This window comes from Pipistrellus kuhlii, unplaced genomic scaffold (genome assembly GCF_014108245.1).
Source record: "Pipistrellus kuhlii isolate mPipKuh1 unplaced genomic scaffold, mPipKuh1.p scaffold_m20_p_28, whole genome shotgun sequence".
NCBI classification, from domain to species: Eukaryota; Metazoa; Chordata; class Mammalia; order Chiroptera; family Vespertilionidae; genus Pipistrellus; species Pipistrellus kuhlii.
The window spans coordinates 4566435-4587743 of NW_023425527.1; the positions used below are offsets into that span (position 1 = coordinate 4566435).

General features: G+C 38.6%; 1 protein-coding gene across 16 annotated transcripts in view; it reads left to right on the plus strand.

Annotated features, from left to right (window-relative positions):
* The first annotated feature begins 650 nt into the window (after positions 1–650).
* Positions 651–21309, plus strand: part of RHOT1 (ras homolog family member T1) — a 57961-nt gene continuing 37302 nt past the window's right edge. For 3 of the 16 annotated variants that reach the window (XR_004990773.2, XM_036454253.2, XM_036454251.2), the window contains exons 1-6: positions 658–917; positions 15796–15854; positions 17710–17791; positions 20205–20248; positions 20740–20793; positions 20947–20999. Coding sequence is in view for 13 of the 16 variants with exons in the window: in XM_036454253.2 (XP_036310146.1) it covers positions 842–917; positions 15796–15854; positions 17710–17791; positions 20205–20248; positions 20740–20793; positions 20947–20999 (368 nt within the window). In the remaining 3 variants the exon portion in view is untranslated. Of the gene's footprint in view, positions 918–15795; positions 15855–17709; positions 17792–20204; positions 20249–20739; positions 20794–20946; positions 21000–21309 lie in introns of all 16 variants that reach the window. The other 13 variants (XM_045587357.1, XM_036454250.2, XR_004990772.2 and 10 more) reach the window with 9 other exon arrangements.

Below are 21309 nucleotides of genomic sequence, written 5' to 3' on the forward strand. Positions count from 1 at the left end.
GGGATGTAGCAATAAATTACTTCAGATGTAAGGGGGCGGGGTCAAGAGGAAACCCTACCTAAGTAAACCACAGGAAGTCACTTAGTTTGGCTACCAAAAAAAAAAAAAAAAGAAAGAAAAAAGAATCTGTTTAAACACAGACTAAAAGTATCTTATTTATAATGCAAAAGGCAAGCAGCCGGGGTGGTGGGCTTTGGGAAGTGGAAAGGGCTCGATCCGGGAGCCATCATCCTTTACTCAATCAAGCATTTCCAGAGGCCTGTCTCCCATAAAGTGGGGGTACAGCCGAAAATTTGGCAAACAGGTCGCTGCCCTCTTAGGGTTTATAGTCTGGTGAGAATATCCCCATCTCGAGTCCATGCCAACCTCCAGCTATGTTACTTTGGATAAGGAGCTTCTGCCCCTTTTTTGTAAAAATCAATGGGGTCAGACTAGCGGCTCTGCCACTCAAATTCGCAGCTCAGAACGCGACGCAAGCATCGGTGCCCAGCAGAGGGTAGGAGAGGCTCCCCGGCTCCCCGGTTCTGCGCCGCCGCGGGGAGGCGGGAACGCAGCTTAAGTCTTAGCAGCGTCCGCGTTCGCGTTCGCGTTCGCGTTCTGAAAGCACTTGTCCCTCGCGGCGCCCCGTCCACCCCGCCGCTGCCGCTGCCGCCGCCGCTCGCGGAGCCGGAGGAGGCGGAGCTGGCTGTGTCCCGGCTCTGGAGCGGGTTAGCTGCGGAGGAGGTGGTGCGGCCGGCCCGGGTGGCCCAGGCTCGGGCGGGGCAGCGGGAGAGGCTGGCAGGCAGCGCGGGCGAAGAGCGGTGCCTTGGAGTGGGCGCTCCCAGCGAGAGGAGTCCGCTCCATGCATGCGGGCCGAGCCCGGCCCCTACGAGCCGCCGACATGAAGAAAGACGTGCGGATCCTGCTGGTGGGAGAACGTGAGTCCGCGCGCCCGGACCGGCGGCGGCGGCGGCGGCGGCGGCGGCGGCGGCCACCGCAGCCCCTGCGGCCCCGGGCCTTCCCGTCCCGCCCCGCGCTCTTCCAATGCTCCGTGCACCGTAACGCTTCCCCTTGGGCTGTCTGCAGGCGGCTCTCCACCTTCTCCCTCCCTCCCCGAGGCCCTCCTAAGACCCCCTTCCCTGTCCCCCATTCGCCCTCCCAAGCCGTGTCCCCATTAGTCCCTGGCCGCCCGGCCTCATCCCTCCGAAGGTCCTCTCCGCCTGTTCCTCTGCGAATCCTCACCTCCTGGGCCTCGGCGGTTCCAGGCCGCCTCCCGTCAGACCCCCTGGCGTTCCTTCAGCGGAGACTCCCTGGTCACCGCTGGGCAGGTGCTGGGACCAGCGGCCTGGCCAATGGGGAAGGCGGGAGCGGCTCCCGGGAAAGCTAGGGGGAGGGGTGCAGAACTCCGACTGGTGCACAAGGTCAGGTTTCTGCCTTTGCCCCCCGCCAACGCAGTCTCTCTCTCTCTCTCTCTCTCTCCTCTCTCTCTCTCTCTCTCTCTCTCTCTCTCTCTCTCTCTCTCTCTCTCTCTCTCAGCATTGACACGAAGATAGGGAGCGCTTTTAGTGATTCTTTGTGCTTTGCAATTGGCATAACTCTGGATACACTTGCTCACGCCTCAAAAACGTACTCCCTACTTCAAGTTATACAAGGGCTCAATGAATGAATAATTCTCCGGGGGCGATCCTTTAGTCGAGAATTGTTGTTACCCGAAATTGTTGTTACTACTTTCCCCGGTCTTTATTCCGTGGCTACTGGGGAATTGATTTATAAATAAGGACAGGCACGCCGAGACCCAGCGTACACACATACACAGGAGAGACCCTTCACCCTTTGAAGATATAGTGGAGGGGAAATGCCTTCTGTCCCCGCCCTTGGGGACAGGACAGCAGAGGCTTCTTGATAACACTGTACAAGTGCCATGGCTCCGTTGGTGGGACTGAAATAAGAGAGTGGGCTGGCGGGACTGGGCTGCTCGTTTTCAAACACAGGGTAGTTAAAGCGTTGCCATTGCTGTTTGGAAGCGTTCTGTTCTGGACCCCACTCTCTTCTAGGGGTGTCCCCCCAGGTCCCTGCGATATTCTCCCAAGGAAGAAAGGGCCCCTTCTGTAGTGTGTTTTGCTGTTCATTGAAATCTCTGTTCACCTGCTGTTTGGAGAAATTCCCTTTAGAATTAGAAGTTGGAAGTAAACTTTAGCCAGCTTACTTTTTTATTTGCAGTTATGAATTTTAATCTTTAACTTATAACTTTTTTGAGAGAGAGAGAGAGAGAGAGAGAGAGAGAGAGAGAGAGAGAGAGAGAGAGAGAGAGAGAAAAAAAATTTGGATGGGTTGCCTCTCTCGAGGGTCCAGACTGGGGATGGAATCGGCAACTGAGGTGTATGTCCTGACTGGGAATCCATCCCACTGGTGAATGAGAGGACGCTCAAACCGACTGAGCCACACTGCCAGGGCTACAACCATATCTCAATCTGTATTTCGCATGGACTTCCTTGACAAAGTTCAGGAAGGTGTTATTGAACATGATTCATGCTGATGTATTTGGAAAAACAAGGTAGGAAAAGGGCGTAGATGATCTGCTTAGAAACTGATCCTGACTGTATCCTCAAATGGCTTTATGGTATATTCACTTTTTTTCTTTTCTATAATATATTCATTTTACCATTAATTTTTAAAAAGCAAAAATCCCATGTTTAATTAGTTTTAAACATAGGAAACAGTTACATGTAATCAGTCTGCAAAACACCTAATAGGAAGACTATACATATATAAAATATATTATCAGCCTTAAGACATTTAAGTGAGAAAAAAAAAAGAAAAGGAAAAACAATAACAAAACAAATTTAAAAAGACATTTAAGTTAAAATGTTAACAGTATTATTTATTTAGAGATACAGAAAATAATTAAACATTTGTTAGAAAAATTACAAGCTATGTTCTGCAGAAATGAAAGCAAATAAGAGAGTTGACAAAAGTATACGTGCAAGAAGAGGTTTTTTTTTTATCAGAGGGCGAAACTTGACACGAGAAAGCCTTAGGTTTTGAGGAAGACATTTTTCTTAAGAAGTGTGGTACCAAAAACTTCAGGCCAGCTACCATACCATTATATACTTTTTTTCCCACATTTAAAAATACTAGAAAGAGCTGAAACTGGTTTGGCTCAATGGATAGAGCGTCGGCCTGTGGACTAAAAGGTTCCGGGTTCAGTTCCAGTCAAAGGCTTGTACCTTGGTTGCGGGCACATTCCCAGTATGTGGTGTGCAAGAGGCAGCTGATCAATGATTCTCTCTCCTTGATGTTTCTAACTCTATCTCTCTCTCTTCCTCTCTGTAAAAAAAAATCAATAAAATATATATTTTTTAAAATACTACAAAGAGGTATACTTATTTAAAACATTTAATTGGTTATTTTAAAGGATAGTATTTTGGAGGTGAGGGAGAACATTTTAAGCATTACTTTTTGAGATTTAATGTAAATATTTGATAGCTGTTAACCTAGCTGTAGCACTTTAAATACTAGGTACATATAAGTGTGATCAAGACTATTTTAAATAGTACTGCCCTGCAATGTGGATTTATCAGGAAAACCACTTTTTTAGGAAAATGTGGTAGTAATTCAGTTGTAGTTTTGTTTTTTAAACATTTTATTTATTTTTTTACAGAGAGGAAGGGAGAGAGAGAGAGAGTTAGAAACATCGATGGGAGAGAGTCATCAATCAGCTGCCTCTTGCACATCCCCTACTGGGGATGTGCCCGCAACCAAGGTACATGCCCTTGACCGGAATCAAACCCGGGACCCTTCAGTCCGCAGGCCGCCGCTCTATCCACTGAGCCAAACCGGTTTCGGCTCAGTTGTAGTTTTAAGATGTTAACTAAGGGGATTGGGAAAAGGAAAAGGAAAAAGGGCATCATATCTGGTTTTGTAAAGCCTATTTTTTTCCATCACTTCAGCGCATTTTATTGCTGTTAGTGTGTGTCCCTGCACCACACAGCCGCAGCTTCATTCATTGAGGCCCCTAAATAGTTGTGAATGGTTTCAGCACTCTCTTGCCAAACTTATACTGTCCTCTGAAGGTGAAATGGGCCTTTTGGCCCATCTGGAGTCTGACCCATCCAGGCTTTATTGCTAACTAATCGCTTCATATTTATTTGATGATTAGATCAGAGAAGTTAGGCTGAACATACATTTTAAGGTGTTTATTTGCAGAGAAAGCCCAAGTGTTTTAAATATCACCTGCACCTTATCTTAATTATTGAACATATTAAATACCATTCAGGGCAAAGGAAACGTTAATTACCATCTTTAAGCAAAACAAAATGTTAAAAATCTTTAAAGGTGCAACCACACAAATCTTAGTTCTTCAGGTTATAGCTTTTCATGGTCAGATTTGTTGGCCAAAATTTGAATTTAACTATATTTGCATGCTAAACAAATGTCCTTATTACAATAAAATCAACATTATTACCCTTTATCTGAATCATGTAGCTACATTAAAAGTATACAAGGTAGTTTTAGTTTACTAAGGCCTTGCTTATAAATTAAATTGAGATGTAGTTTTCTACTGTTCAGATTATTAAGAGAGTAGAATTGTTATTCTCTTTTTTAAATGAATCCAGTAGCTCTTACCCGATTTGTAACTGATTAGTTTATCAGCGGAACCTTTGACAAACTAGTTCAAGGTTGGCCTAGGCTTTTGCAATACTGTGTCTCCTTAACTGGTCTCCTTGCTTCTAATTTAGTTCATTCTCCATGTAGCAAATAGCCTCATCTTTAAAAAGTATCTCAGATCTTGTTACCCATTTTAAAAATTCCCAGATGATGTCTGCTTTCACTTAGAATAAAGTCCAAACTTTTTAATGGTGGTTTAGGAAGTCCTTCACAATCTGGCTCTTGCTTTACTCTTGTTTCTTTTCTTCTTTTTTATTTCTTGTTTCCTTGGGCTAGAAAGCTTCTTGAGGGCAGGGAATTGGTCTTGTTTGTTTAGATATCCCCAGTGCCTAGAATAGACTGAGCACAAAATAGGCACCCAGATAATTGTTGAAAGAATGAATGAGTTCGGTTAGTTCCATTTATTTAGACTTAACTTGTTTTCCAAACCGTTCCTCTCAGCCATAAAAATTTGATCATTCTTTCTTAAATCCAGTCTGCTGTGGTTATGGGTAGGATTTGAAGAGGCAGCATTCATCCCGTCTCTAGTCCCATGTCCTTAGCTCTGTTTTGTCTGGGAGATTCCTGTATTCTGGCAATAAAGTAGACCAGTGACTTACACTGACAATGCATGTCTGTTCCATGTCTTGGCTGCCAGGAATTATTGTTCTTGCCCAGCGAAGTCAACTTCTCTTTGAAACCAGAGGTTCATCTTAGAAATATGAAGGGGTTGTGGAACGATTCTTTAGGTGTAGGCTAGGGATAAAAGTTAAAGAGAATTCAAGAATTAAGCCAATAGTTATTTTAGGAAAACAAAAAACTCTCTGTGGTCCTGTTAAAGCCATATAGCTTTCCATACTGGTATTTGTTAGAATGATATTTGAAGATTAAACTGCTCAGTTTCAAATAGACAGTGTTTACTACCTGATTTTCTGATCAATATGTTGAAGTATCCTTTCTCCACTGTCTCTTGTTCTTCTGGCACCATTGGGCACTGGGATAAAGGAGAGGGAAGATCACAGCATTCATTGGTCCTTCTGCAGGCCCGCATCATCTGCATATGGTCAATAATATTTTCCTTTGGAATGATGCTCAGCTATTTTCCCAAATGCTCAAGTTTTCCACTTAAAGATACACTTTCATAGTCACCTTTCCCTTCTCTGTGTATTCTAATTAGAATAACTTAGGAAAAGCCGACACGCTTTCTTAATGAATAAAAAATGAGGAGTAGGTACCTTTGAAGCATACAGTGTTTGTTGACGGTAATTGGACCCAGAAAATATTATTTCTGCTTCATGAATATTAGGAATTTGCTGTCATTTAGAACTAGATGTCCAAAAGATGTGATGAGAAGACAAAGACATTTTTAGCCTGGATAAATCTAGATAATTTGTTCTGTAGTGATGAATGATGTTCCCATGGGTGACCTACTTAGAAACATGGAGTCTCAGACTGTAGCATGTTGTATTGAAGTGAATCAGAAGGCCTTCTGTCCTTCAGACATGCTTTTTGTTTTTATAGAATACTTCACTACTTTTCAGACAAAATAGAGGGAAGAGAGATCATCAGTTGGCTGGCTAACAGGATTTTTTGTCCTTCATATTAATATTTACATGAAATACTGTATACCTATCTTTCCATATATAATTTTGAATGAAAGTCATTGATATTTATTTGTTATAAAACAGTAGTATATAAAATATCTATACTTTATTTTATAGTAGATATAAAATTTAATTGGTACAGTAACTAGAGAGGAGCTTGAGATTTTGTTTCTTTAATGGAAATAATTTTTATTTTCTTATCAATTAAAAATGTGTAGTGTTTATACTCATATCTGCCATTTTTAAGGGATCTTTTTGAATCTAGGCTTATATAAATATTTTTTAAATACAAAATATTTTTAAAATGTTTTCCTTATCTTCGAGGCACTCATTCATTTCTCAATTAGCATGAAATTTTAATTTTAAACCTGCTTTATTATTATTGTTGTTATTTTTTGGTAGTCTCACTCAAGATGAGGTAGGCAGGCACAAGGGGAGCAAAAAGCCCTAGATTAATATCACTTAAACATTTCTTAACTAAATCCACCTATGTAATCCTTTATTAGTTAAAGTATCTGTCATCTCACTGCTCTTCTGAAAGGAAACCTAAAATGATACTAATGAAAACATGCTCGTTTTCTCCCAAGTTCATTAATCTGCCTCTTGCTCTGATTTTGAACTTATTTTTAAAAAGGAAATTGCCCTCGGATTTTTATGAGGAAATGATTTACGTTCTTTGATTTTTAAAAAGTCTTACCTCTGAAACTGGATGGAATTGTTTTATTGTTGTGAGTGCTAAACTGCCTCATATTCTCTAGTGAGCCAAGATATGAATGGATAAAAAAATAAATTCACACTCTAAAAGATAATATTCAAATAAATAAATTGAAGTATTCCCACTCTTGGTACCACTGTCTTGTACGTCTGTACGAGCAAACGTAAGTAAGGCCCTTTACTTGTAGTCTTTACAATACCTCCTCTCTTGCCAAGGTGTTTCCTTTCCCGCCTCTGGGGCCTGCCCTGCTGGAATAGACCTCCTGGCAGGTTTGTATCTTGGCAGGAGCTTGCTGCTGGGTAGGCAGCCAGAATTGCCGTACTGAGCTGAGCTGAGCTGAGCTGTGAAGAAATTTGAATTTCCTTTGAATGTTGGTCTTTCTCTTCTGAGAATATCTCTGGAGGTGTAGGGGACCGGTGGGAAAGCAGAAGGGACTATGGCCAGGGAAGGGTTGTTCTGAGTTTTTAAGAAGAGATGAGGGACAGGGTTATGGTGAGGGAGGGGACTTGAACACAGACACTTGTCAAGGGCCTGAATTTTGCTAAGGGATTCTCAGTGAGTCTGATTAAGGAGAACAAGTCCTTAACTTTTTTGAAAACTAATAGGCTTTTTGATGTTGGTGATTGACTTGATTTCATTCATTTTGTTTTAATATTGTGAACTGTTAAAAGTTAGGTAGGCTTCTTCTGGTGAGGACCTTGGAGAGGTGGGATGTAATCGAAACTTTTAAATGGTAATCTGAAAAGGGGATTATGAGAAGGATCAAAGGCTTAACGGTATTAAGGGAGAATAGGACCTCTCAAGGACCGAGCAAGAGTGAGATTTATTTTCCTTTTGATTACCAAGGAGCATCAGAGTTGTTGAGTATCAAATTAATTTTTCCTGCTCCTAACATGGAAGATAATGATAAGAATATAAGGTATCCAGGAGAGTTCTTCAGAAACGGAAATGTCTCTGGGAACATCAGTGTTAGTGGGAGTTTTGTGACTTTGGAGACAGTAAGGAAAAAACAGACATCTCCACTGTGGCCAGAGAAGCCCAGATGTTCAAAGATCTCAGGAATTGTACAGCCATTGGGTCTTCTAAAATGTTTGGTTTAAGCACCTGAAGTTATACTGCTTGCTAAAAGAAATTGTGTAAAGTACAAGGCCCCTTGGACTTGATTGGACTTCACAGCAGAGGCATTCTCCTGCCTGGTGATCCACAGAGCTCTGCGATCAGAGCGGTGATTACTCTATACTCTAACCTTATTAGGGCTCTCTCCCAAACGTATTCTTCTTGCTCTGCAGCATCACTCGCTAAGAGAAAAAAATAGATATGAGGTCCAAGTTCTAGGTTTCCTGATGCTGGATAATCGCTCATTTTTAATAAGGTAACTTTTGCCTCCTTGTGCATAATGATGTGGAATTAGGATAAAGGACTATAGGTGTTGAGGTGAATATTACCTTGAGCTAGTTGAAGGTTTGAGGTTGCAAAGACCCTAAACAAGGCCAGTATCAAAAGGACTCATTTAAGGGAAAAGTTATGAAATGCTGAATATAAGTCAAGTTCTAAAAGTTCCTGGACCCCATGTTGGCTTGGCAAGTCCCACTTGTTCTTATAGATTCACTAGCGGCCCAGTGCATGGATTCGTGCACATTGAAAGTGTATAACTTTCAATCCTCATTGTATTTCCCTCTCTCCCTCAAAAGTAGCCAAACACAGAATTTTCAAATCTGTACCCTTAACCACTAAGCCATACAGCTCCATTTACTAAATGCATTTGCTAGGAGCTAGGGATTCAACAGTGGACAAGAGAAACATGTTTTCTGTTACCATATTTCCTATGGGTGACAGAGAAATACTTGTTCCTTAGTCTTTCTGGAGATGCTCAGTAGCTGGTAGGAAATACCAGGTTTCCGCCAAGAACAGCTGGGGAGTCCTTTGGGAAACGGTTGGTGGTATTCTGGAAGGTTGCCGGGGCATTACACAGGCACAATACTGTCTTAAGGACACGTGCCTTAAGTGATTATTCATTTTAAATTTCCTGCCGTGTTTCCAGGCCTCTGGGAGAAGTAGATAATCCCTTCTTCTGAGCTTTCCCGCCCCTGCTTCCTTTCTTAAAACAGAGTGATTGAGCATGGCACTTGACCCATACCTCTTATGTGGCAATTTTGTCTATCTTGTTTAATACATTTCCCATATTATCCCCACTTAAGACTTGGTCCAAGTAGGTGGCAAATAAATGTGAGTAGAACTCACACTCTTGGGTAGAAGATCTATTACAGTGCTTCTCAGCGTTTTGAGTCATCATCACTTTCTTTTATAAATACAAAACTCTCATGCCCGCTGCATTCTAACAATTTTCAGGCACTAATTGGGTCTCCTACAATTCAATTTAATTTTTTTAAAAATATATTTTTACTAACTTCAGAGAGGAAGGGAGAGGGAAAGAGAGAGATAGAAACATCAATGATGACAGAGTTATTGATTGGCTTCCTCCTACACACCCCCTACTGGGAATCCAGCCCACAACCTGGGCATGTGCCCTTGCCTAGAATCGAACCTGGGACCTTTCAGTCCACAGGCTGGTGCTCTATCCACTGAGCCAAACAAGGTAGGGCTGAATTCAATTTTGACATTAACTATCCTGAGCTAGCATCACATCCTACAACTTAAAGGTCAGTGTTTCCAATAAGATTACCGTTTAGCCAAAACCAGTTTGGCTCCGTGGATAGAGCATCGGCCTGAGGACTCAAGGGTCCCAGGTTCTATTCCGGTCAAGGGCATGTACCTTGGTTGCAGGCACATCCCCAGTGGGGTGTGTGCAGGAGGCAGCTGATCTATGTTTCTCTCTCATCGATGTTTCTAGCTCTCTATCCCTATCCCTTCCTCTCTGTAAAAAATCAATTTTAAAAAAAAGATTACCCTTTATATTATTTTTTTAAATCCTCATCCAAGGAATTTTTTCCACTGATTATTATTTATTTATTTATTTATTTATTTATTTATTTATTGAGAGGGGGGGGGAGGGCACGAGGGGAGGGGATGAGAGAGAAACATCAAAATGAGAAAGACACGTTAATTGGTTGCATCCTGTTAATGACCCCACCTGGTGGGGATCAAACCTGCAACAAGGTACATGCCCTTGGTGGGGAATCAAACCTGCGATCCTTGGGTCTGAGGGCTATTGCTCTAACCACTGCGAGCAACCAGCCAGGGCAAGATTACCCTTACTTTAGACACCAGCTGCAAAGTGGGGTCCCCAGACTACCCACACTTCTTCCTGGAGGACTACATATTTGGGGCTTCCCAAAACCCCCTCGGGATCTATTATTCACTAGAAAGACTCAGACTTAGGAAAAGTCTATATGTAAAAATTACACAAATGAACAGGCAGGTGAGGGGCACAGGACAGTCTGAAAGGGTACTGAGCACAGAAGCTTTTGTTCCTATGGAGTCAGAGTGCACTACCTTTCTAGTTCATTAATCTTCACCAACTAGGAAGCTCCCCTGAGCTTGAATGCCCAGAGTTTTTATATGAGGCTTCATTATGTAGCATGATTGATTAAATCATTGGTCATGTGACTGCACTCGATCTCCAGCACCTACCCTTTCCCTGGAGGTTTTGGGTTAGGGTTTTAAGTTACAACTCTGTAATAACATGGTTGGTTTTTCTGGCTGTCAACCTCCATCCTGAAGCTGTCTCAGCCCTCACTTAGCCCCAATGCGTCATTCCATGGGGATAAACTCAAGTATGGTTGAAAGGGGCTAATAAAAGACACTCCTATCATTGAGGCAATTTTAAAGTTCTGTGCCAGGAACTGTGGATAACGACCAGGTGTATTCTTTTTTCTTTTTTAATATATTTTTATTGATTTCAGAGATAAGGAGAAAGAGAGAAACATCAATGATGAGAATCATTGATCGGCTGCCTCCTGGCGCCCCCTAGTGGACATGTGCCTTGACCAAGAATCGAACCCTGACCTCCTGAGGTTCATAGGTCGATGCTCAACCACTTAGCCACGCTGGGTAGACCAGGTGTATTCTTTATTGTATCATACCCTCCTTTAATATTATTTGAAATTGCAACACTTTAATTTTTACTAGAATCAAGTTGAACAAAGTAATTTTAGAAATGAAATAGCATTTACTATACTATTCCAGCTCTTCATTTGCTCTTAAGAAAAGCTTTGCAAGGGAGTGTTCAGAATCTCTAGGAGGTGGGACTAGTCTCCTCAATGGCAGTGCTGAAGCTTCCAAATACTGCTGTGTTTGGGGAGGTGAAACCAAGTGAAACAGTTCATTCAGTCTGGTCGATATGCTATAGGTCCTTTCCCACTCGTATAAAATCAAGAAAATTTGATTATTATCCACTGTTTTCAAATATTATACATGGTTATTGTGTTAATGTAAATTCATACATATTAAGTATGTACTTTATATTCATAATAGTTTGATGCAAGTTATGTGTCACAGTTGTAGTTCAAAGGTGGACAGGAGGCTATAGTAGCCCTAGGATGCCTTTAGAGTTTAGATAGAACTTAAGATGTCCTTGAGTGATGGTTACTATTTGGAGCTGGAGAGGGAAGAGGGGAAATGGCATTTTAGGTGAAGAAACAACCCTTGGGGAAGCAGGATTCATCGTGGCTTGTTTGAATTTATACAGAGCCGAATGGCCTATTTGAGCAAATCGTGCATGTGGGAAATAAGATTACATAAATGAGCTGTGTTAAATTTTGTATGATTTTCAAAGGCAGTAGAATAGTTTCACCTTGATGTGGTAGGAAGACTTTTTTTGATCAGGTGAGTTAGAAAGTGAAAAGAATGTGTGAGGAACATGGACTGGGATTTATATTGTTGATAAATTAATAAGAGGAGAGATAAGAGGAAGGGGTAGAAAGTTGGGAACCGGGAGGCGTTTCAGTAAAAGTACCATAGGGAAAATAGGAACCGAGAAGAAGAAATGAATATTAAGAATTTCAGAGGAAAATTTGACATAATTTGAAGGCTGAGTGCAGAGGAAGGGTGAGTCAAGATAGCCACAGTTTTTGAGTTGTGCTTTTTATGCTGGTTTTTAGAAAGAGTGTTCTTTATTGGTGAGAAACGTATAAGTCTGTTGGGTTATAATCACCATGAAAGTTTAAAAAGCAGAGAAGACCTCGGAGAATGGTACCTGCAGTCCCTGGAATAGTGCCTGGCAGAAAGAAGTGCTCAAAATATTTATTGAAGGGATGAAAGCACACATTTTACATGTCAACCTTTAGGTAAATTCCAGTTGCCATCTGTAAATTTAAAATATGCCAATTTTGACTACCAAAAATAACTTTTAAAATAGTACTTATTGACCTCTTTCTAGTAGCAAAAATTATGTTTATTTTAGAAAATTGGGAAAACCATAGAAATGCACAAAGAAAGTTACAAGCACATTTACTTCAGAGTGAACCACTGTTGGTATATATATCCTTCCAGATGTGTGTGTGTTTTCTATGCAAATACATATTTTAAAAATAAAATGGGATCATGCTGATTTATACCTACATAAATGTCATTTAAAAAGTAAATTGGAACAATTGGAGCCTCCAAATAGTGACAGTAACAGCTTATAAACCATAGAATAATCCATGAGACCATGCTAATATGAATCAGAAGAGAAGATGATTTTCTTACAGTAGAATGCAAAGTAATGTAGAAGGTTTGATAGAAACAAAATTTAAGCATCATGAATGGCTGCTAAAACCAGTGCGCAAAAGTTTGATGAGAAACAGGATATTAACGTAGTCCAAAGTATCTCCTCTTAAGATACATGTTAATTACAGCAGGAAAAATAACTTTATAGTGGCAGACACCACCTCCTCCAAGTGATGACAGCCAGCATCACCAGTAATGGGACAAAATTGACACCATCTCCCTTCTGCTGTGATGCACTGAAGAGGGTGCAACATCACTTCTAGGGTATTCCTGCCAAAAGTGCAAAACCTGAACTTAATCATGAAATAACATCATGCAAACCCAACTGAGGGGAAATCTACAAATTCAATGGCTTGCATTCTTCAAAAAGATAAGTCATGGTCGAAACCGGTTTGGCTCAGTGGTAGAGCATCAGTCTGTGGACTGAAGGGTCCCAGGTTCGATTCCGGTCAAGGGCATGTACCTTGGTTGCGGGCACATCCCCGGTAGGGGGTGTGCAAGAGCCGGCTGGTCGATGTTTCTCTCTCATCGACGTTTCTAGCTCTCTATCTCTCTCCCTTCTTCTCTGTAAAAAATCAATAAAATATATATTTTTTTAAAAAGTTAAGGTCATGATAGATTGAGGAACTAAAGATTAAAGGGGACTAAAGAGACTGACAACCAAATACAGTATTTGATCTTGGTCAGAAAAACAAAGAGTTTTCTTAGCTATCATCTAATCTTAAGTGTTTTGAGAGAAAGTTGCAGACATGATGACCCCGGTGTTTAGCATAAGGGGTCATCATGTCTGCAACTTACTCTCATCTGGTTTAAAAAAACAAAACACTTAAGTATATATATTTAGAGAGAATGATAATGCAAATGTGCTTAAATGTTAAGATATGTGGAATTTGGTTAAAGGACAGGCCTAGCTCCTTTGTACTATTTTTGCAGTATTTGTAAGTCTGAACTTTTCTCAAAATAAGTTTTAAAAAAATTTGAGCCAGAGCTACTGAATTAGTCAGCAATGAATCAGTGAGTATTTTAATTAACTTATGTAGTATTTGTGTATGCAGTGTTTGCTGACTTAGGGGGTCACCATTTTTTTTCTGTATTTTTAACTTGTGTTAACATTTTTTAAAGTCTGGCATAAGAAAGAAAAAGGACACTGACTTAAGCCATCAAGAGATGGGCTATTCTCTTAGGTGTGCAACTAATCTTTTAGTGAGACCTTGAGAAAATCACTGTCTCTGGGTCCTTGGTTCTTTTCAGAACATATTTTGGGGGAGCTGGATCAACTGACATTGATACTAGGTTCTAGCAGTTCTGTGATGTTGGGCTCTGAGTTCACTGACACAGTCAGAACTCAGTGACAGTGTTTACTCTCAGCCACTTGGAAAAGGCTCAAGTGTTCCCACACAAGTCGGTTGAAAAGAACCGAGGAAATCAGAGCTAGAAGGCACCTGTTAGACCCTCTAATTTGTCCCTCCACCAGCAGACCTCACTTGTTCCCAGCACACCCTCTACGTTTTGACAAGTACTCTCCAGCCATTTGTTATTTTTCCAGAGACTTGACTTGTGTTTTCAGTTAGTTCATCCTTTCTTTTAGTTATTTTAAAAAATAAAAAAAGAATGTGACTTCCCTTAACTTTAAAATTTTCCAGTTATTTTATATTTAAACTTTACTTTTAAAAGCTGTAATTTGCTAATATGGCAGAGATTAATAGGCAGGTGGACTGTTTTCCTCGAGAATAACAAAAGGATTAGTTGATAAGCAGTTGGATATCTAATGGTAGCAATTATATGATCAGAAAGTGGTGGGATGCAAGGCACATTTCAGAATGAAAATTAAGATTTTTTAAGTTTGTGCATTAAAAAAATTTCCTTGGTTAGAAAATGTAACAGGAAAATTTCTTTGCTTTTATTAACCCTTTAAATATGATGCCCTAAAAAAGAAAGGGTGTACAGAAATATGCACTCTGACCTTTTATTGGTAAAGATGTAAATTGGTCTATTCTTTTTTTGGAGGTAATTTAACAGTATCTATTAAAAACATAAAAGATTATGCATGCTAACTTGAGTTCCATTTCTAGAAATTTATCCTTTAGAAATAATCATTGTAGCATTGTTTATAAAAGCGAAAACTTCAACAGTGTTCATTGTTAGATTATATTAATTATGACACATCATACAATTTATTCTTATACAACTATCCAAAACTAATGTAAGAAACTTTTTAAATGTTAATATAAAATGGATTTATGATTGCTATTTTTTAATATTGTGATAAAATATATAAAACATACTATTTAATATTTTATCCATTTGTAAATGTACAATTTAGAAGCATTAAATACAGTCACAATTTTGTGTAACCATCACCACTGTCTAGATCTAAAACTTTGTCATCCTTAACAAAAATTCTGTACCATTAAATAATACAGAATTCCTTCCCTCTCCCAGGAGATTTTTATATAGGGCAGGGAATACTGCCCAGATACATAATTAAATAAAAAAGGAATATTGTTAAATAGTAGGAATACTATGATTCCACTGTAATAAATTATTATATTGACATGAGTATAGAAAAAATCTGGGAGACTGTCTATATTAAACTGTTAATGAGGACATTATGGGAGAATTTTACTTTCATATAATAAACTTTGATAATTTTTTCTTTTAAACAATGAGTATGGCCGAAACCGGTTTGGCTCAGTGGATAAAGCATCGGCCTGTGGACTGAAAGGTCTCAGGTTCGATTCCGGTCAAGGGCATGTACCTCGATTGTGGACACATCCCCAGTAGGCAGCTGATAAATGATTCTTTCTCATCGATGTTTCTAACTTTCTATCCCTCTCTTTTCCTCTCTGTAAAAAATCAATAAAATATATATTTTTTTTTAAATAAACAATGAGTATGTGTAACTTTCTAAGCAGAAGAAAAAGAGATATACTTGACGTATTGTACTATAATAAAATGTGGTAATTTGGATGCCTCTGATTCTACCGTGTTTCCCCGAAAATAAGACATCCTCCAAAAATAAGACCTAGCGCAACTTTGGGAGAAAAAATTAATATAAGACACTGTCTTATTTTCGGGGAAACAGGGTAGCTAACAAATAACAGACTGTCTATGTGATTGCTGAATTATGAGCTCATGAACCTGAACACTCTATTAAAGTAATGATTTTTCTCTTCACAGCTAGAGTTGGGAAGACATCACTGATTATGTCTCTGGTCAGTGAAGAATTTCCAGAGGAGGTAAACGTTTTGATTTCTTTGCTATTTTTAAAATGTTTTAAATTTCTCAAAATTGAGTTAAAATGAAACAAATTCTGCCTTTTTTGCCTGTGCTTCCTTTCTGACAGTTGTGATTTTTGAAAAAGCTAATATTATTTTATACAAGACATCCCTGAAACTGTGTAAGAGAAAGAGTCACACTAGATCTGAGTTCACCTCAGTCCTTTGCATTTCCTATACTTTTGACCTTGGCTGGGATATTGTCATCTCTGTGCCTTATTAATCTCATTTCTAAAAATGGGAGCTGAAAGGGATAATAGAAGTCATCTAATCTGTAATCCTTCATTTGTGTGTGTGTGTGTGTGTGTGTGTGTGTGTGTGTGTGTGAGAGAGAGAGAGAGAGAGAGAGAGGGGGGGGGGGGGAGAGAGATTGTTTCTTAAACATAAAATGTTGTCATAAAACAGATGGATATTCGTTTTGTTGAAGTTAGGGCAAAAGGGCTGAATCCCCACCTGCCTTCCACCTGACACCTCCTAGTCTTTGAGGCATTAGAACAACTAGGATTATGACGCACATATTTGAAACCCTTTAATATTATCCACCTCCAATCATTTTACAAATAGAAATAATTCATTCTGCCTTTGCCTACTTACCTCAAAGGATTAGTATGGGTCTCAAATGAGATAAGCTTATAATGGGAGTGCTACTAAAAGTAAAGTGGGTTTTATTATTACTGGGAATATATTTGTTTACATTTTGGAAGTTCCAGTATGGGATATTGCTGGTTAAGGCCCTACATAAAATCAAGATATTGTTATGGGGAATGGGATCAATACAGATGGGATGAAAATTATTTCTTTTTATTCTCTTTCTTCATATTGCAGGTGTTATTAGTGCCACAATTTACATTTAAACCCCCCCCCCCTTTTTTTTAAACTCTTAATTAGGTAGGAATATCTGTATAACTTCATTATTTAGACAGGAATATGATGTATGATATAATAGTGTTTTCAACAGTGGCCATATGATCATTCAATGTTTCTTCTGCTTTTTTCCCCTCTTAAGTAACATGGTTAAATAACTACTGCTTAATTTATGAAGTGAAGTGTATTTTCCTGTGTGGTTTACAGAATGTGCAACGTTAATTATGATCACCCAGAATGTAATACCTAAAAGTTTTCTATGATAGTTTAACTTAGTTTAGAATTATCATTTTAGCATAGTCCTCTTGAGTGTGCATAAGGAGTTTTTAATTGATTAAAAATCATCCAGTATTTCTAAAAAAAAAAAAAAGGGATCATTAAACATAAGGCTTATTCTGTTGCCAATTAGTTATCTTCCAGAAGAAGTGAATTTTTATAACATTGTTTTTATTTGAGGATTGCTTTAGATTAACATAGTTCTTCATTTGTACAGTAGGTCAAGCTTTCAACAAAATGGAATGAAAACATTAGATTTTACAATGTACAATTTAGGGGCATTAAATACATTCACTATTTTGTGTAGCCAACATCACTTTCTACATCTAAAACTTTTTTATCCTCAACATTTAAAAACCTAATGTTTAAAACTCCAAATTAATTTAAGTACTGCATTAGGCTACATCAGATCTGAAGTATATCTTTTATGTCCAGTGCCCACACAGATAGAAATGTGCTTTTTTTTTAAAAGTGGTTTGTTAAATACCATCAATATATATTTGCATTGTAATAAAACACAAAAACAAGCATTTAAAAGTACAACAAATACCTGTAAGAATAGGCATGGATGAAAGGGGCTAATAAATAGATACATTTACATAGTCTGTTAACAATTTTAATCAATGATATCCAACGGTGGCCTATTTTTCTTCTATATTTTTTTTTTCAAATGAAGGTTCCTCCTCGGGCAGAAGAAATCACTATTCCAGCTGATGTCACCCCTGAGAGAGTTCCAACACACATCGTAGATTACTCAGGTAATGAAGGACCTATTGTAGGTGAAGCTGTAGGGTTAGTTCAGTAATCGGAAAAAAGGTACTCTGTTTCCTCGAAAATAAGACAGAGTCTTATATTAATTTTTTTCTCCCAACGTTGTGCTAGGTCTTATTTTCGGAGGATGTCTTGTTTCGGGGAAACACGGTACTTACTGAGGTTTAAAAAAATATTAAGCAAGAGTGATCCTTTTTCTTGAGCAGTAAATGACCATTTACCATTCTTGTTTCATTTATATCTTTCTGCCAGTACCTACCCCAGACCCACATAGACCCTATATCTTGCAGTTCTCTTCCCTAATTTACTAAGGTGGGTTCATAGTGATGAAAAGGAAGGAGGAATGGTAAATGACAAGAAGTAGATAAGTCATGACCCTCTTTGAATTGGCATGTTTGCAGAGAGAAGTTCTGGGATAATTTGTTATCAGGCATGCTGTGATGATTTGGAAAGAGTTCTAAATTTCAGAATTTGTTGATTTCTAAATTTGTTTAATTTTTCAACCTCTGTATTAAGTAAAATAGTAGTTAAAACAGTCATCAAGTTGCTTACATTATATGATAATAGCACATCAGTATTGCTTATAATTTAAATCTTTTTCTATATACTACTACTTTTTCATCATTAAATTATTGTGCTTTTTTCTGGAACTTTTTTTTTTTTAAAGAATCAGTTGTAACATGAGCCACTCTGATAGGTGATGTTGACAGTGGGAAGCTATATGGAGGCAGGAGGTAGATGGGAAATCTCTGTACCCTTTACTCAGTTTTGCTGTGAACCTAAAACTGGTCTAAACAATAAAATATTTTTTAATGGATATAACTACATTGTAATACTTTGTTTTGCCAAACTGGTATCTCATATAGCCTAAAAAATAAATGTTAGTACTGTGCAGTCAGAAACATGTGACTATTCGAACACTTGAAGTGTGGCTAGTCTAAATTGAAGTGTGCTCTAAGTGTACAATACAGTGAATTTAGAAGATTTAGTATGAAACCAGAATATAAAATAGCTTCTTAGTACTTTTTCTGAGTATATATTGAAATTTTAATATTTTTGATGTTTTAGGTTAAGTAAAAGTAAGTTTACCAGTTACTTTTCTTAAGGTGACTACTAGCAGATTGAAAATTACATATATATACTTGCATTATATTTCTTTCTTTTTTTTTAATTTTGATTCATTTACACCAGATGACTATTGTGTTAGCTGTTGTCATACTTTTTTTTAATATATATTTTACTGATTTTTCACAGAGAGAAAGAGAGAGGGATAGAGAGTTAGAAACATTGATGAGAGAGAAACATCAATTAGCTGCCTCCTGCACACCCCCTAAAGGGGATATGTCCGCAACCAAGGTACATGCCCTTGACCAGAATCGAACCTGGGACCTTTTAGTCCACAGGCCAATGCTCTATCAACTGAGCCAAACCGGTCCTGGCTGCTTGCATTATATTTCTACTGGACAGCACTGTGCTATATTAAAAGCTGAGGGCAGTGGATTCTTTCTGCTACAGTATCATAACTGTAGCTTAACTTATAGAATAATTTTTTTAGGTAAGTGTAGCCATATAATTAGATTTCACTTCAGTATTAGAATTGGAACCATAACCCATTGATTATTCAACATATGAAAATATATTAAAAATGACCAGTTATTTTAGCATAGTGTAAAGTGCAGTTGAACTTACATATGATATTAGTTTGTATGTCAGAAATAACAGGCATTTGGGGAGAAAACATTTAATGTAAGATGATCTGAATTAATATGTCAATAATGGCTTTGCTCTTCATTTGTGTGCTTCCTCTTCCCACCTATATCATGCCTATCTCGTGTACCTTGGTGTTATAGGCACATCTACCCATTGAGACCAGTTCTGGCCAGGGATATGCACTAAAGAGGGAATTCTTGACTCATCATTATCATGCTCTAGTTTTGCTTCTGGGCCTGGTTAATATTACTCATACCTGCTATCTAGATCTTAAGCTTGTATTGCCCAGATTCTCATGTGGCCTTTTAACCTTGTCTGGATAGATGCTTTGTCTGGGCTTCTGACTTTCCAGTACCCAGTCTTCTAGATTGGGTTTCTGATCTCTTTTGCCTGACCCTGTCAACACTGAGTCAGATGCCGGCCTAGATTTATAACAGTGCCTTTTGCTCTTCTGTGTCTGAGTTACCCTCTGGTAAACCTGTCTTCCAGTGCCAGCCAGCTTCCTTATCATCCTTCCCTTCCCCTGGCCTGCCCTTCCCTTTGCTACCTAGTCTGGTACTATACCATGACATAAGAAATAAGGGATGTTTAGAGGGATGTTAGATGGGTGTTACATAGCTTTTAGCCTGGCCATTAGTTTTTATGGACATGTGTAAAGTATGAATCTATTTTTTACTTTGTCATTTGTAGAAGCAGAACAGAGTGATGAACAACTTCATCAAGAAATATCACAGGTGAGTGCCCTGGCCTGTGTGGGTCATTGGTTAGAGTGTCGGCCCGTGTACTGAAGAGTTGCAGGTTTGATTCTTGTCAAGGGCATGTACCTGGGTTGTAGGTTTGATCCCTGGCCCTGATCAGGGCACACTAGGAGGCAACCAATCGATGTGTCTATTTTTCCCACCTCCCTCCCTCCTTTCCATTCTCTCTAAAAATCAATAGGAAAAAATATCCTCAGGTGAGGATTAATTTTTTAAAAAAAACAAAAACAAACAAACAAAAAAAACAACCAAATCACAAATGAGTTAAAAAATAATAGTAGGATTTTGTGGGAAAATAGTTAGGATTATAAGTCTTGTTTTTTTATTTTCTCACTTATTTTGTTGTTATTGCTGAATTTGAGAATGTATTTTTGCTGCAAGTCCTTATGAACTTTTTCCTCTTAGAGGCGTGCTAAGTTTTCCTTACTATTGCAAAAATACTATTAATTTGTTCGTTTTTCTTGTAGGCTAATGTCATCTGCATAGTTTATGCTGTTAACAACAAGCATTCTATTGATAAGGTATGACTATATGACTTTTTTCACCATATTTAATTAAATTTCAGTGGGAGCACTTTAAAAATTGATCCCCAATTTAGAATTTTAGGGGTCTTAAGATTGGATATTTTTCAAAGAAGATCCATATGGCTTAGTTCTTGTTAATTTTCATTGTAGGTAACAAGTCGATGGATTCCTCTCATAAATGAAAGAACAGACAAAGATAGCAGGTATTTTTTTCTCTCTCCAACTTTGTATATTGAAAAATTTCAAAGTTACAAAAAGTTTCAAGAAGTAGTATAATAAACAGCTGTAAACACTTTATTTAAATCCACCAGTCCTTAACATTTTGCCACATTTGTTTTATCTATAGGTCTATCTACCTGTTTGCATACACACTCCTTTTTTAAAAGAAATGATTTGAGGCAACACAAATATTTGAGAGCAAAGTACAGCATAGAGCTCTGATTTCAGACATTCAATATTTTGATAATCTTGCATTTCTCTTTCTCAAACCAAAACTTGAAAAGTCTCAGCTTT